The sequence below is a fragment of the Phaenicophaeus curvirostris genome, chromosome 4, assembly GCF_032191515.1.
Source record: "Phaenicophaeus curvirostris isolate KB17595 chromosome 4, BPBGC_Pcur_1.0, whole genome shotgun sequence".
Taxonomy (NCBI): Eukaryota; Metazoa; Chordata; class Aves; order Cuculiformes; family Cuculidae; genus Phaenicophaeus; species Phaenicophaeus curvirostris.
This window is the reverse complement of record NC_091395.1, coordinates 69,480,885-69,493,822: the sequence shown is the minus strand read 5'-3', so window position 1 is coordinate 69,493,822 and position 12,938 is coordinate 69,480,885. Positions and strand designations below refer to the sequence as shown.

Genomic DNA, 12,938 nt, shown 5'->3' with positions numbered 1-12,938 from the left:
GACACTGAGTGCCTCCAACTTTCACCATGAAAGCATTTGAGTCCCTATTGAACTGGCTAAAGCAAACACAGGGCATCTTCCCTTTGTTCTGTGCATGCTTTTCAGCACGGTGCCTGCTCTCAGCTATGCTCATTCTGTCTGGAACAAGAACTACTAGTGTCTAATTTGTGATGGGAAATGTGCTTTGAGGGGCAGATGATGAACTTAGCTTTGTGGTTTGTGCCCTGTTATTGAATTGCATTCAGTATTGTGCTGGATTATAGCTTGTGGGCACTGAAAGGGGAATAGAGGTGCAGCTTGGAAAAGTGGGGTGAAGTTTTCTCTGAATTCAGACTCGAGTTCCCACTCAGAGTTTACGAGCCTGCACTCCTGCAGCTGTTCCTGGCAGCGCTGAGCCTGGAATCACAGAAATGCCCAGGAAAGCAGGGATGAGTAGCTACGACCACTGTAACCCAGAACCATTCAAGTGGCAGATTGTGCTCTGAATAGTTCCTGGCTGAAGTCTCATCTGTGAAGTGTCCTGCAGTCCCTGAGAGCAACCCTATGTATTTCCCTGGTTTCCCATAAAGGAGGTGTAATTTGTCATGGTTATTTTCAGGCAGCAGGGCAGCAAGTTGCTTGAGTCAGGCAGCACCTCCAGCTGAGCAGCCTGTGGGGAAATCCATTCAGCAGACTTCAAGAGAGGTGGATCAAATGGCCCTGGCTTTAAAAACCTTACCCAGAGCAGGTGAGTTGCTGCTGGAACTCACGTGTCAAAGCAGAAACATCCTTCCCCAGGCCTGGGAGGCACAGGCTGTGCTTCTTTAAATCCGAGCTGTGTGCTGCAGTGCTCTGCATTGTTGCCATGGCAGAAATCTCCCCATAGTAATAACCTCTTTCAGAGAAGGTTAAAAAGAGACGGCGCACATGCTCAGAAATGCTGCACTTGTTCTGTTAGCAGTTTGCAGCGGCCATTTCAAAGAGACCATCACAAAGACGAGAGAGATCAGGTACTGACTTTTTTTTCCTTTGTCAGAGGGGGTGACTTTTCTCCTTCACAGAGTCAATGCACAGATTGGTCTCCGTTCCCAGTTGTACTGCAGAGAGAGACCACCCTTGAAGCCTGGTTATTCCTCGCGGACGGCAGATTCCCACGGAATAACTAAGAGGCAGTGGTTAGATACGGAATAAGGTGATTGCTGCAGTTGGGGAGTAATTATTCTGCAACAGGGCTCACAAATGAAGCTGATCTGACACTGGGGTGGGTGATGTGTAAGGTACCCAGGAAAAGTTTAACAGCTTTGTTCCCTTGAACATTTCTAGCACTCATAGTCACCTGAGCGGATAACCTCTGCTCCTACTGACCAGGAGGCTTCTGCATTCGCTACTTTCAAAGGAGGCTCGTATTATCCTAATTTACTGTTATTTGAAGATAATCTGCTGCATCCTGTTGCAGAGGCTGGTGCCTTGTACTTGCTTTGATTGTAGATCTGTATTTTTTTGTATCAATATATAAAATATATCTGTGATTCTATGTGCACATATTTCTTGCTTCTGAACCATCCCCACATCTTACATTTACATTTAGGTGCACAGGAAGGGAGTATGTATAATGCTGGTTCTTTCCTGGATTAATTGCTTTTTTTGCACGTGCAAGTGTTTGTGCAGAATTTACAGCTTCAGGTTAGCTGTGTCTGAAACGATGGCTTACATCTATTGAAAAGCAAGCTTGTTCCATTCTGTGTTTGTGGCAAGACGGGGAAAAATCTTTCCTTTCCTGCCTCCTTGTTTGCCATTCCAAATGTGAAATACAGGCTCTTTTGGGGAGCCCTGTACTCTTGCATTCAGCACATGCAGATTTGATGTTCTTATGCAACATCTTTTGCTTGGTATGCACTGATTTAAAAATCAAGAAGAGGCAGAATGTTTTCCTGCTTTCCTGGGTTTAGCTAAAGAGAATTTTCATGTGGATGTCATTGTGTTGCTGCAACTTAACCTTATTTGATTCTTTCTTTCTTCCACTTGAACGTACAGGAAGGGAAGGTAAACTCAGCTGAACTACAGATCACCCTAGCAGTTTGCCAGGATCCTTGATGTTTGGATTGAAATCCGTAATATATAGTTGCAACTTGAGCCACTCCAAGTTTCCCATGTCCCCTCTTGATCTGAACACTTTACCTGTTTGATCAAGAAAATAATTAACTTTAAACTTGTGTATTCCTAAAAAATGTTACCTCTGTGTGGAGGGGATGTGTTGCTGGAGCAGACTGTACCTACCTTCTGGGCATGGTGTGGCCTGGCTGTGATGTTCAGGGAAAAATTGGTGGCTGCAAATAAAGGTCTGAAGCACAGATTAGGAGGGGAAACAGAAGGTCAAAGAGTTTTGATGCATTTACTGTTATAAATTCTACCTATGGATTTGTGGAGGTTTGTCAGAAGATTTTTCCTTCAGCTACTTTCATAAAGGAGCAAGTTGTTAGGATCAGTGTGGTGTGCAGTTAATGATAATGGTTAGCTTTAGTTATTATACTTGTGAAAACACGGTGCATCAGAAAAGCAAGCAAGTGGGTAAAAATCTCAATTTGAGATTCAGGTCTGTTTCAGCCAGCTCTGTAATCCCTGCAGTTTTGATCTTGAAATCTAAGAGTGAATCAGCTGTACAGATTCACATGCTGGTCTGGAACTGTGTAGTTAGAAAAAGGATTGAAGCCACAGAGTAGGCAAAGTTGCTGGCATCCTGGCTTGCAAATGAAATAAAAAACTGTTTCGGGACTTCTTATCTTTTCCTTCATGTCTAGGGACACTCTCTCCCACCTGGGCTTCATGAGTACTGTAGAAAATGTACAGAGAACTTTTGTCTATGCTCTAGATCTTCTGATATTTTTTTCTTTTCAAAGGAAGGCTGCCAATGCTTTAGCCATCTGGAACATTTAAGTTCTTTGTAACAATGCTGTTGTATCTGTAATGTTCCTCACTGCCTTGTTTGTGTCTCTTGATAAACAGAGAGGCACCCATTCCCAAGATGCTGGCACCCTGCCTTCTGAGAAGAGTGGTCCTTGCAGTTCCATTAGTTTTGGTGGTTGCACTGCTTCTCTCAGAACCTATTAGATCTGATCAAGAAGCGGGAACAGCCATACCAGCTGAAAGTATGTACCACCCCACAAATAATTCAAACTATTTTGGACATGTCTTGCTTATGATGTTTCAAAATCACGACTTGCTAGCCTACCAGTGCTGTTTTTCTCCTGCATCCAAGGCTCTCTGCTCTCTTACCCTTATCTCCTACCTAGTGCTATCTTGCTTGTACCTGTAGTCTGCCACTGTTCTGCACCTTTTCTTTTGTGCAGTCCTTTCATTATGTTAGCCCTTTCTGTACAGAAATCACCCTGTATGCTTTTCAGAGACATTCCTGAGACTCACATTTTCCACCTGACATTGACTGTTCATTACATCTTTCATTCTTGGTAATGTCTACCATATTAAAGTCAGTAGTTTTTATTAAAAGAATTCACAATGAAGACACCAAGAAAGCACACTTCATTAATGGTTATCCCTGCAGCTTTCAACCACCTAATTCTCCTTTGCTGATCTGTGTTGTGTTTAATTTATAATACATCATAAACTTAGTGGCTGGTCCATGCATCAAGTTGATGTGGAAAATTCTGTGCTCTTCTTCTGTGCGGTGCATATGTAATAACTTTAAGGTGGTACCACAATGAAAGAGGGGATTTTTCATACTGCTCAATGTTTATTTTTTACCTCTGAGCCAGTTAAAGAATTCTCCCGCAGGCAGGATACGTGATGATTAGCATGCAGATCATAAACTGGAAGCTCATACTCCATCTTATCAGAGGTGTGTAATAATCAGTCAAATATCAAGTGTTTGCAAAATAGGCTGACAGACACTGCAGGATTTTTCAACCTCATTCTACGTTCCATCCTTTCTTCCTTACTGGAACTCAAAGAGCAAACTAAACCTGCCCTTAGAATTCCTCACTTGTGCAGTATTTCCTATGGAGTTGTCAGGGTGGCACAGGCATGGAGAATCAAATAAGAGCACATGTAAAGCCTGATGATACAAAGATGTTTCATCATGTCTGTATTTGTTGTTTCAGTACTGCTATCTGCTAGGGCACAGCTTTGTGTTACATGATGATCAAGGCAAGCTTTGTGAACTTCAGTCTGGATATCTAGATGGGGGAATACTATCATAAACACTGTGGTTAGTCCAGAATGCAGAAGTTCTGCTTATCAGCAATGTTCACTAATGACAGGATATTGTGTTTGTCTGCTGCTTGCCTCACTAGCTTTGGACAAAGCTTTATCATGTTCAAAGTTAGAGTCCAAGTGAGCTTTCTGATAATGTAGTCAATTTTATTCAATTAGCTTTCTCTTTAGAGCTCAAGTTTGTGAGATTAGCAGACAAGGTTTTTTTAGGGAGCAGGTTCGTGGTTTCAGAGATATTTTCTGAGAAATCTGAAGATGAGGTTGAAAATGTGCCCAGGGTTGGTGGAGCAGAATGAAGGACTCAAGTTATGGGTTTGGTGTTTCCACACTATGAACTGTGACTAGAGAAGAGAAATAGTGGAAAGGGGGAAGAGAAGAGATACAGAAGGAGGAGAAAAAAATTGATGCAAAATATCACAGTAATTCTTTAGTCATTGAGACACTTGGTGGACTATCATGATGGACCAATCACAATAACCTGGATTGTTCAAGACTTCATACCTTGGTACTCACTCTGTGGACTCCTCCCTGTAGCTTAAAATCACTGTTTATTCCTTCTACTTAATACTTCATGCCATATAGTCACATTTCTTTACTAAATGCCCTCCTAGGCCGTCCCTGTGTCGATTGCCATGCATTCGAGTTCATGCAGAGGGCTCTGCAGGATTTAAAGAAGACAGCATATAATCTAGACACACGGGTAAGGAAACATTCAATTTATTGAATGATTTTTTTTTTTTCATATAAAGAAAATGCTGTGGGTAGAAGTAGATAAGGTAGTTGGAATTTGCACAAGACAGTCCTGTCTGCAAGTCCAGTACTGTCCTGTCCTTTGAGGTGGTGCTGGGTAACTACGTTTCACCCTTCTAGGCAATAATCTGTGGAATTCTTCTGACTTGGGGTATACGGGACTCTCAGAAGCTTAGGAAAGAGTGAACAGACAGTCCTCAACCTGCTCTCTTTCTCTTGCCCAGATTGGAACCATCAGCAATGCTATTTTCTTTCCAAATGCTGAAGCACACCTTTTTTTTTTCATGTTAGGGTAGGTAAGGTGAGAGCATAATTTAAAATTATTACCCAACAAGAGAGAGCTAGCTCAAACAGAAAGCTTACTAAAATAAAATACTCCCCTGCACATGCTTTTACCCCTGGGGAGAGGCTAAGGGAGAAAATGTCATCTCATAGATAATTTTTCACATTGCACTGATTTCATAATGATGAAAAATGCTACAAAGCAGAACAGCATAGGGAATGGAACTTGTCTGGCTTGCAGTCAGCGTGGAGAATTTGCTAAGGTTGTTATTTTCCTTCTGTGAGGGAAGTTGAATCTGTCCCTTGCTCCTCAACCTGCAATCTGTGACTAGCTGTATCCCAGCTGCTGTCAGATCGTGGTGTCTCAGGAGGACAGCTTTTCCCCTACCTCTTGTGTGCCCTTTACCTGAAGTGCTGTATCTGCACACTTGCGCAGATTTTTCAACAGAAGGCACTGAAACTTTTTTCTACTTTAGTCAATAGTAAAGGTCATTCACAGTTCAAATCCTACAAACTCGCATCTTTGAAGAATGGTTTCAGGTAACTCTGGGCAGGATCCATAATGTTTCGGTGAAAATGCAGGTGCAGGAATGGAGATGCCTTGAAGTGTGACAAACTATAAAAAACAAATCAACCCTCCAGCAGAACCAGATTGGTATGTAGCACATTTACAGTTAAACAAAATCTGTTCAATAGTTACAGGTCAAATGTATTTTGGGCTCCTTCATGAAGAAATCTTGTTAATGAATACATCTGCTAAGCGCTGAATACAGCCCAAACAAGATGTTCAGATTGTGCTGTAAAATGTTGTACACCTTTTTCTTATTTTACAAACCTTTGAACTTTTTTTGCCAGAATTTCTAAATCTTGATTCAAGAATTTCTTACCTGCTAAAATCTTCTCTGGTTGTTTGGCTATGGCAGAGACCTTTATGACAACTTCAGCTTGCAGACCAAGAGAGCAGCTTTATAAAATACAGATATCTGAAGCAGGAATAGCAATGAAAGCCCAAAAGATAGCAACTGTATTGTAATACTTTTTAAAATATAAAAATAAAAGGCAGCCAAAGAGGGGAAATGAGGGAACAGAAAAGGTTCAGTTGAGAGGAGTGTCCTATTATTGACTTGTTGTCCAACTTGTGGACCAGTTGCAGTCAAACCGACCACAGTTGTAGATTTGACAGCAAGCCTGAATATGTGGATCCATGATGCATAACAGAATATATATATTAGAATCATAGAATAGTTAGGGTTGGAAGGGACCTTAAAGATCATCCAGTTCCAGCCCCCCTGCCATGGGCAGGGACATCCCACTAGACCAGGCTGCCCAAGGCTCCATCCAACCTGGCCTTGAACACCTCCAGGGATGGGGCAGCCACAGCTTCCCTGGGCAACCTGTGCCAGTGCCTCATCACTCTCATGGTGAAGAAATTCTTCCTTATATCAAACCTAAATCTGCCTCTCTCCAGTTTATACCCATTCCCCTTCATCCTATCATCACAAACCTTTATGAATAGTCCCTCTCCAGCTTTCTTGTAGGCTCCTTTCAGATACTGGAAGGTCACTATATGATCTCCTTGGAGCCTTCTCTTCTCCAGGCTGAACAAGCCCGACAGTCTCAGCCTGTCCTCATATAGAAGGTGCTCACAAAAACAAATGTATCAATTTAAATCTAAATGATATAATCCATACTGAGGTCCTTCAGTGCCTCTGGACTAGGACAGTTGTACTCCAATCATTAAGCTAGGAAATCTGCCTACATCTTCAAAAGACATGGAAATATTTAATAGTTGAAGACCTCTTGGAACTGCTTTCTACAGTGTTTGAATTCTTTTTATTATTCAGCTGTGGCCTAGTTTGATGCAAACAGGGATTTTTAAGAAAATTGCTTTCAGCCACACATATATTTTAGATTTGACTGTTTTAGTCTATTTTGCTGCTTATTTCAGCAAATGTTTCTGTCCCCGAAAATACAATTCCCTTTGTTAATATTCCCATTGGAGACACTAATTTCCTTGAAACACTCTTCTGTTTGCAGGCAAGATTTTTAAATGATGACTAAGCAGCTCTTAACTGCGATGGAGGGGGAGGGATTCCCAAAAGCTTAGAGAGCTTCCCGTTTAATTCCTTCTGCAAATCTCACCCCTGCGGCTCTGTACAAGGGAAACCTGTTTCATTGTACACCTCAGAGTATTCACACTTAATCTGGCCCCGTGTTGATCTGCACGGTGTTTTCACAAAGCAAGCTGACTCTAGAATAGGTCACATAACCTTTTATGGGGGCCATAGGCTATATCCCCTTCCTTTTATGAGGCTAGACATGCTTGTAACCTATGCTGCTGCTGTGATGATGATTCACTGATGGACAGGCTGGCTGCATTTTACTCATGCAGTAAGAGAAGGATTATAGACCACCTCTGAGAGGTTGGCTTCAGCCTGATCCATTTGCCTCACTGCATACTCCTTTCCACCCTTCTGCTGCTGCTGGCCCCATACAGCAGGCTGCAGGTTGGATTAGTTGTTCTAACAGCAGTAGATAGCTCTGGGCAATCTTTTCTGAGGATGCCTGGGATTCACCACGCACACTGAGTGATGTATGTGGCAGGTGCAGCTCTGATCATGAACTAAAAGGGAGCTGCTACCATCAAAACCATTCAGCCAGGTCACAGCCAGCTCACTACAGCATCTAAAAGCTGCTCAAGACAGAGACCAGCAGGGAGCAGGCCGTAAAACAAATCCTGTAAAACAAATCCAGTCCATAGACTATACAGTTCACTGTAAATCTGCACTATAGATATATATCTGCAAAATTCCAACCCATTTTTCAGAGGCTAATAGTGGAAATTGCATTCCAACTTTAAAAAGCTCAGGAACTACATTTTTAGATGTAACTTATCAGCTTTTTTCTAAATTCAGAATCAGAACCTTGCCCTGGTTTTTGTGTGGTTTTTTGTTCTTTTTTTTGAAAAAAAAACCAACCCATGCTTTAGCCCACCAGGGGATAATAACAAATCTCTGCGCAAATGGTTTTGTGATTGTGCTCACAAAACAGTCAGCAAAGCTGATTTAGTGCCATTCATTTTGTTCTTTATTCCTTTCTAAACTGTCAGTGGTTATTTGGAATGTTCAAAGCACAGTACGTTAGATGTGCCCACGAAAGTAAAAAAAAAAGGTTTGAAAATATTATTAAAGTTATCTAAGATGGTAAGCAGCCTTGGGGCTTAGCTCCAAAGCTATTGGCATGCTGTCAACTCTCCTTATTCAAACCATTGCAAATGAGATCAAGGAGATAGTTAGAAGGTGGTGTTTAGTTGAGGTGTCTGTGAGGTGATTAGCAAGATCTGATCACATCTTTTCAGTCTTGCAGGGTGGCTGAAACGATCAAAAGCATTACCTGATTTGATATAGTACCATGGGCTGTGATTTATCATCTGAGGAAAGACCCTGACCAATAGACGGCTTTTTCTGTACTAACAAGGCAGGTGGTAAGCAGGATGCCTTGGCCCATATCTTCGTGCCCTTAGCTGATGTGGGTCAATGAATAACACAGGCTTTAAGAAACAGCCTTAAATCATGCGGCAGTTCCATCTCATATAAAAATCACAGGATAGGCAGATTAAGGATGAATTTCACTGACATTTAGAGCTGGTAGTCTTTGTAACGCCCTTTGATTGTGTAGATGGTTACTCTAAATCTGGTGAGTAGACTTCTCAGTGTGTCCCATGACAACAAGGTAGTAGTCCTCTCTTGGATCAGACTGATTCTCAGATACAGTTTCAGCTCTTGAGAGAAAACTGAGATGAAGATATGATGTTGACGTCAAGAATCTCTGTGCTCATGCATCTGCTGAATTCATGCTCTAAGCAGTCAGGAAAACTAAAGTGTGTGTGTGCTAGAGAGGAAGGATTCCTATCTTTCCCTTTCGCAGCTCTGCTGTTCCTTCCCTGGTTCTTGGGATTCTTGCACACTAGGCTGGGATCATGCAGGCCTTTCTGATCATACTTGGCTCTAGTTCTGGGAAATTTTTAATCCATCCTTATTGCTCTAGGAAATATCTGCTGGCAGCAATGAACCCATGATGGTGATAAACCCCAGTTCAAGTGGGGGATCTCTGCTCTCACTGGTTTGGGACCCATTTCCTTAAAGAAGCCACCAATCCTACCATATGTTTGAACAGTGGTGGCTGTATGCCAGCTCAACACTTATTGACTATTTTGGGCCCCAAGAGAATATTGACAATAATACCAGTGAAGAAAGAGGAGTTAAAATAGAGGTAAATTATGCCTTACTTTCTCTGTATGACTGGAACGGTGAGTCTAAGCTTTAATATTCTAAATTTAATTATTTGAGTCTGCTTTTAATAAAAAGAGAATTTCTGATAGGTTGGGGGGGTTAGCCTCTCATGAACTTGAAAGCTGATGCTTCAGTTTGTGCAGCTGAAGTAAGATCATAAGAAAGATCACAAAAATAAGAACACTTTGACGCATATTGAATGTACTAATGTGAAAAACATGAAAGTGTGCTGGACTGAATTTCTTCATGTCACAGAAAGTATTTCTGTGCTGGTATGCCAATTAATCATGCAAAAGCTAAATTATTTTGCAGAGCAGCAGGCAACTGTGGTTGCTAGTCAAGCCTCATCTCATACAACTAATGCCAAATCTTAGAACAAAGGTAAAATTGGCTTTTCTTTGGGACCTAATTAGTTTTACATTGCTGACGCTTGTTTTTCAATGTTACTTTTGTTCCCTCCTCTTATAGACAGAAACTCTGCTTCTTCAGGTGGAAAAAAGAAATCTGTGTGACTGTGTAGCTGCAAATCTGCTGAACTGAATCCTGGAGGCCCGCTAAGGAGTATCGTCTGTTCATCGGTTATTCAAATGCAGCTGTATGAAATACAGCCTTATGGAGTTCATGTTGCAAGCATGTATGCCCCAATGTACTGAGGAAACAGGGGGGTTGTGTCATATGTCCTTGTCTGTATTTTTTCTTTAAACATCCACTGGGTTGCCTATAAGGACTCAATTCTGTAAATCTGTTACTTGGTCTTGGAGCAGGGGGAAAATCTACCTGCTTTGATTTTTAAATCAGAGTTGGCCAAGTGTAACCCACAAGACAAATATGGCCAGCAGCGGTGTAGAGACACTTGCAGCTGTTTTTTGTCTCTAAAGTTAACATATCTCTGTGGCAATTTACCCAGTTATATTGAGACAGGGAATTGTGGTCTCTGTAGGCATTTCCTGTATATTAAAGATGATGGAAGTCCTTTCTGTTTCTTGTCTGCACTGTCACCACGTTCAGGCGTGTTGTAGTTCTGTCCGTTGTAATGAGGTGTGTGTCCTGAGGAGGTATCTGTCTGCTACACTTGGATGAAAACAGTTTATGTCTTAGTACTGAGTTTTCTGGTATCTGGCACAAGAGTATTGTCTTCTTTATTTAAAGCCTTTAGTTTCTTCCCCAACCCACTCTGTCTCTAAATATCTTTATCTTGGCGGGTCAAATGGATAGAGTAGAAAAAGGAGACTAAGGGCATGACTAGGCAGCCTTCCTAGTTCCAGCTGTACCAAATGCTGCCACCAGCAACTACTCAGCATCACAGAAGGAAAGCTCTGTGTAGTGTCAAGAAGTTTCTTCATGAGAACGTTCCTTATTTGACTTCAGGTGAAACACAGTGGTTAGGTCACTCATATTTCGTCCGTTCTGTGATGGGTTGAACTCTGAATGTTTTGGTCTTTCCCTGTTGTTGCCTTTGAAAGCTGCTCTTTTTATTTTGGGCATGAAAACAGACTTGTGTACCTGAAAGGTGAGATAATTTTTATCCTCACCTCTGTCACTTTATTCAAAGATACTGTGTCCATTCACAAGTCTGAATTAGGCTGAGCAGCTTGAGTGGATGCTCTAAGCTTGTTTGGTGTGATTTACAGCCGTCACAAACCACTCAAACAGTGAGACTGTGGGTGCTAACTTGGCTTGGGGAGTGGATGGGAGGTGGACATTTGAAGACCAAAACCTCCTCAGATGAATTTGGAAGAAGATGCCTGCCTGCAGCCTTACTTCTCTAATTAAATCAGTGGGACTTTGCAGGAAGTGGGTGAGAACGGACATGACTCTGCCAGTGCAGCTCCAGATGCGGTAACAAACGACTGGGGGATTAGGGGAACATGAAGGAGCCTCAGTGGTTCGTCAAACCTGTCCACAGCTAAAAAGGTCCAACTGGCAGCACTGCAGAAGCAATGTGTGGCACTCCAGTTTACCATGGAGTGAGTGAACATGGTGATGAGCAGCACTGGTATCTCTTTCCCTCTCCGTGGGAATTGTGGGGAATGGCCTCTTTTTACCAGGGAAGCCAACATTTCCATTGCAGAACTTGGAGGAAGTCACAGAACAGTTCAGGTGATGAAAACTCTCCTCCTAAATTTGTGGAATCTGTGTAATTTGTGGAATGTCCACCAGGATACTGTAGTTTCACCAGCTTGTTATAGGCGTGGACAGGAACCCAACCATGGTCAGCCACTGTTTTTGCCATGTGTAAGTAATAAGATGTTCTGGCACAACTGGAAACACCTGCAGATCTTGATGAATTTTTCCCTCTGTGTCTTCACAGACACCAGCTTGAACAAATAAAATCTGACCATGTAAATTCTGTATTTTCCTCTAGTTGTTTTGCTACACCTCTGCCTTCTGATTCACATTGCCATACCTGGGGTAGTGAAATGCAGGACAAATGCCTTAAGAGGAAGCAGTCAGGAGGGGAACAGATGAAGAAAGGGGAGTAACTTTCTCATCCTCTTCCTCAGAATCTGAAAAATTAAATATTCCTTTCAGTTTGCAGAAGATCCGGTAAAGCCAGGGATTTCCTAGTGGAAATTGCTGTGTGCTCTTTAAAGCCCACCTTTCCTATTTTTTCTTTAGTTGTTCTGTATTATCTCTTGTTCAAAACCACCAAAAGAGCAGGAAAGCAGAAGACAGCTAATACTGCCACCAGTTCTTAAAAAGGATTGGCAGGGAGGTCTGGGAGTCACACCCAGCAACTGGAATATCTGTTATAGGCAAGTCAACAGATACTTTTGAAGGATTTGAATATGTAAACACAGCTTTAATATGACACAGTGACAAGAGTCAAAACCATTTTTATAGAGCAAAAGAATACATCAGAACCATATAAACGGCTGACAAAAGCAGCTGGGATAATCTCAAGTGATTAATGGTCTTCACTCCAGGCAAGAGATGACTGAAGAAGGATGTTTATAAAACCGTGAGTGACAAAAGAATGACTGCTGTCCCTTCCCAAAAAAGAAGTGGGTTGCACTGAATCAAACCAGCTGGAGGCAGGGTCAGAGCAAGCAGAAGGATGATGTTCTTATCTACTGTGCATTTCAGTTGAGGAAACCCTTATTGCTGGACATTGTAAATCCAAAAATGTACATAGGTTTAAAAAGCAGCTGTTCAGACTCATGCCTGAAAATCCTCTTGCAAACTGTTAAATATAAAAACACGAACTTCAGTTCCGGAGGTCCCTGAACCACAAGTTGTTGCAGGTTAAGAGTGTTGTAGGAAGACATTGCAGTTGACATCGTTTTATGTTTTTCCCTATACAGTTCTTATCAGTCAGTGCGAAGGATGAGATGCTGGCTTCAAAAGGACCTTTAGTATGATCTGGTGCAGTTGTTTTATGTACAGAGAGGAGCCCCTTCCCAAAAG

The 12,938-nt window shown here is 42.0% G+C and overlaps 1 protein-coding gene across 1 annotated transcript; it reads left to right on the top strand.

Annotated features, from left to right (window-relative positions):
- The first annotated feature begins 854 nt into the window (after positions 1–854).
- On the top strand, positions 855–12,409 carry LOC138720326 (NELL2-interacting cell ontogeny regulator 1-like). The gene is made up of 4 exons (XM_069856469.1): positions 855–989; positions 2,983–3,125; positions 4,818–4,906; positions 9,999–12,409. The coding sequence occupies exons 1-4, from the start codon at positions 907–909 to the stop codon at positions 10,068–10,070; spliced, it is 387 nt and encodes a 128-aa protein (XP_069712570.1). The 5' UTR covers positions 855–906; the 3' UTR covers positions 10,071–12,409.
- Positions 12,410–12,938: the final 529 nt, after the last annotated feature.

Coding starts and splice junctions, on each gene's coding strand:
- LOC138720326 (XM_069856469.1), top strand. CDS start 907: ATGCTCAGAAATGCTGCACTTGTTCTGTTAGCAGTTTGCAGCGGCCAT. Junction 990..2,982: donor ACAAAGACGAGAGAGATCAG/GTACTGACTTTT, acceptor CTTGATAAACAG/AGAGGCACCCATTCCCAAGA. Junction 4,907..9,998: donor CATATAATCTAGACACACGG/GTAAGGAAACAT, acceptor CTCCTCTTATAG/ACAGAAACTCTGCTTCTTCA.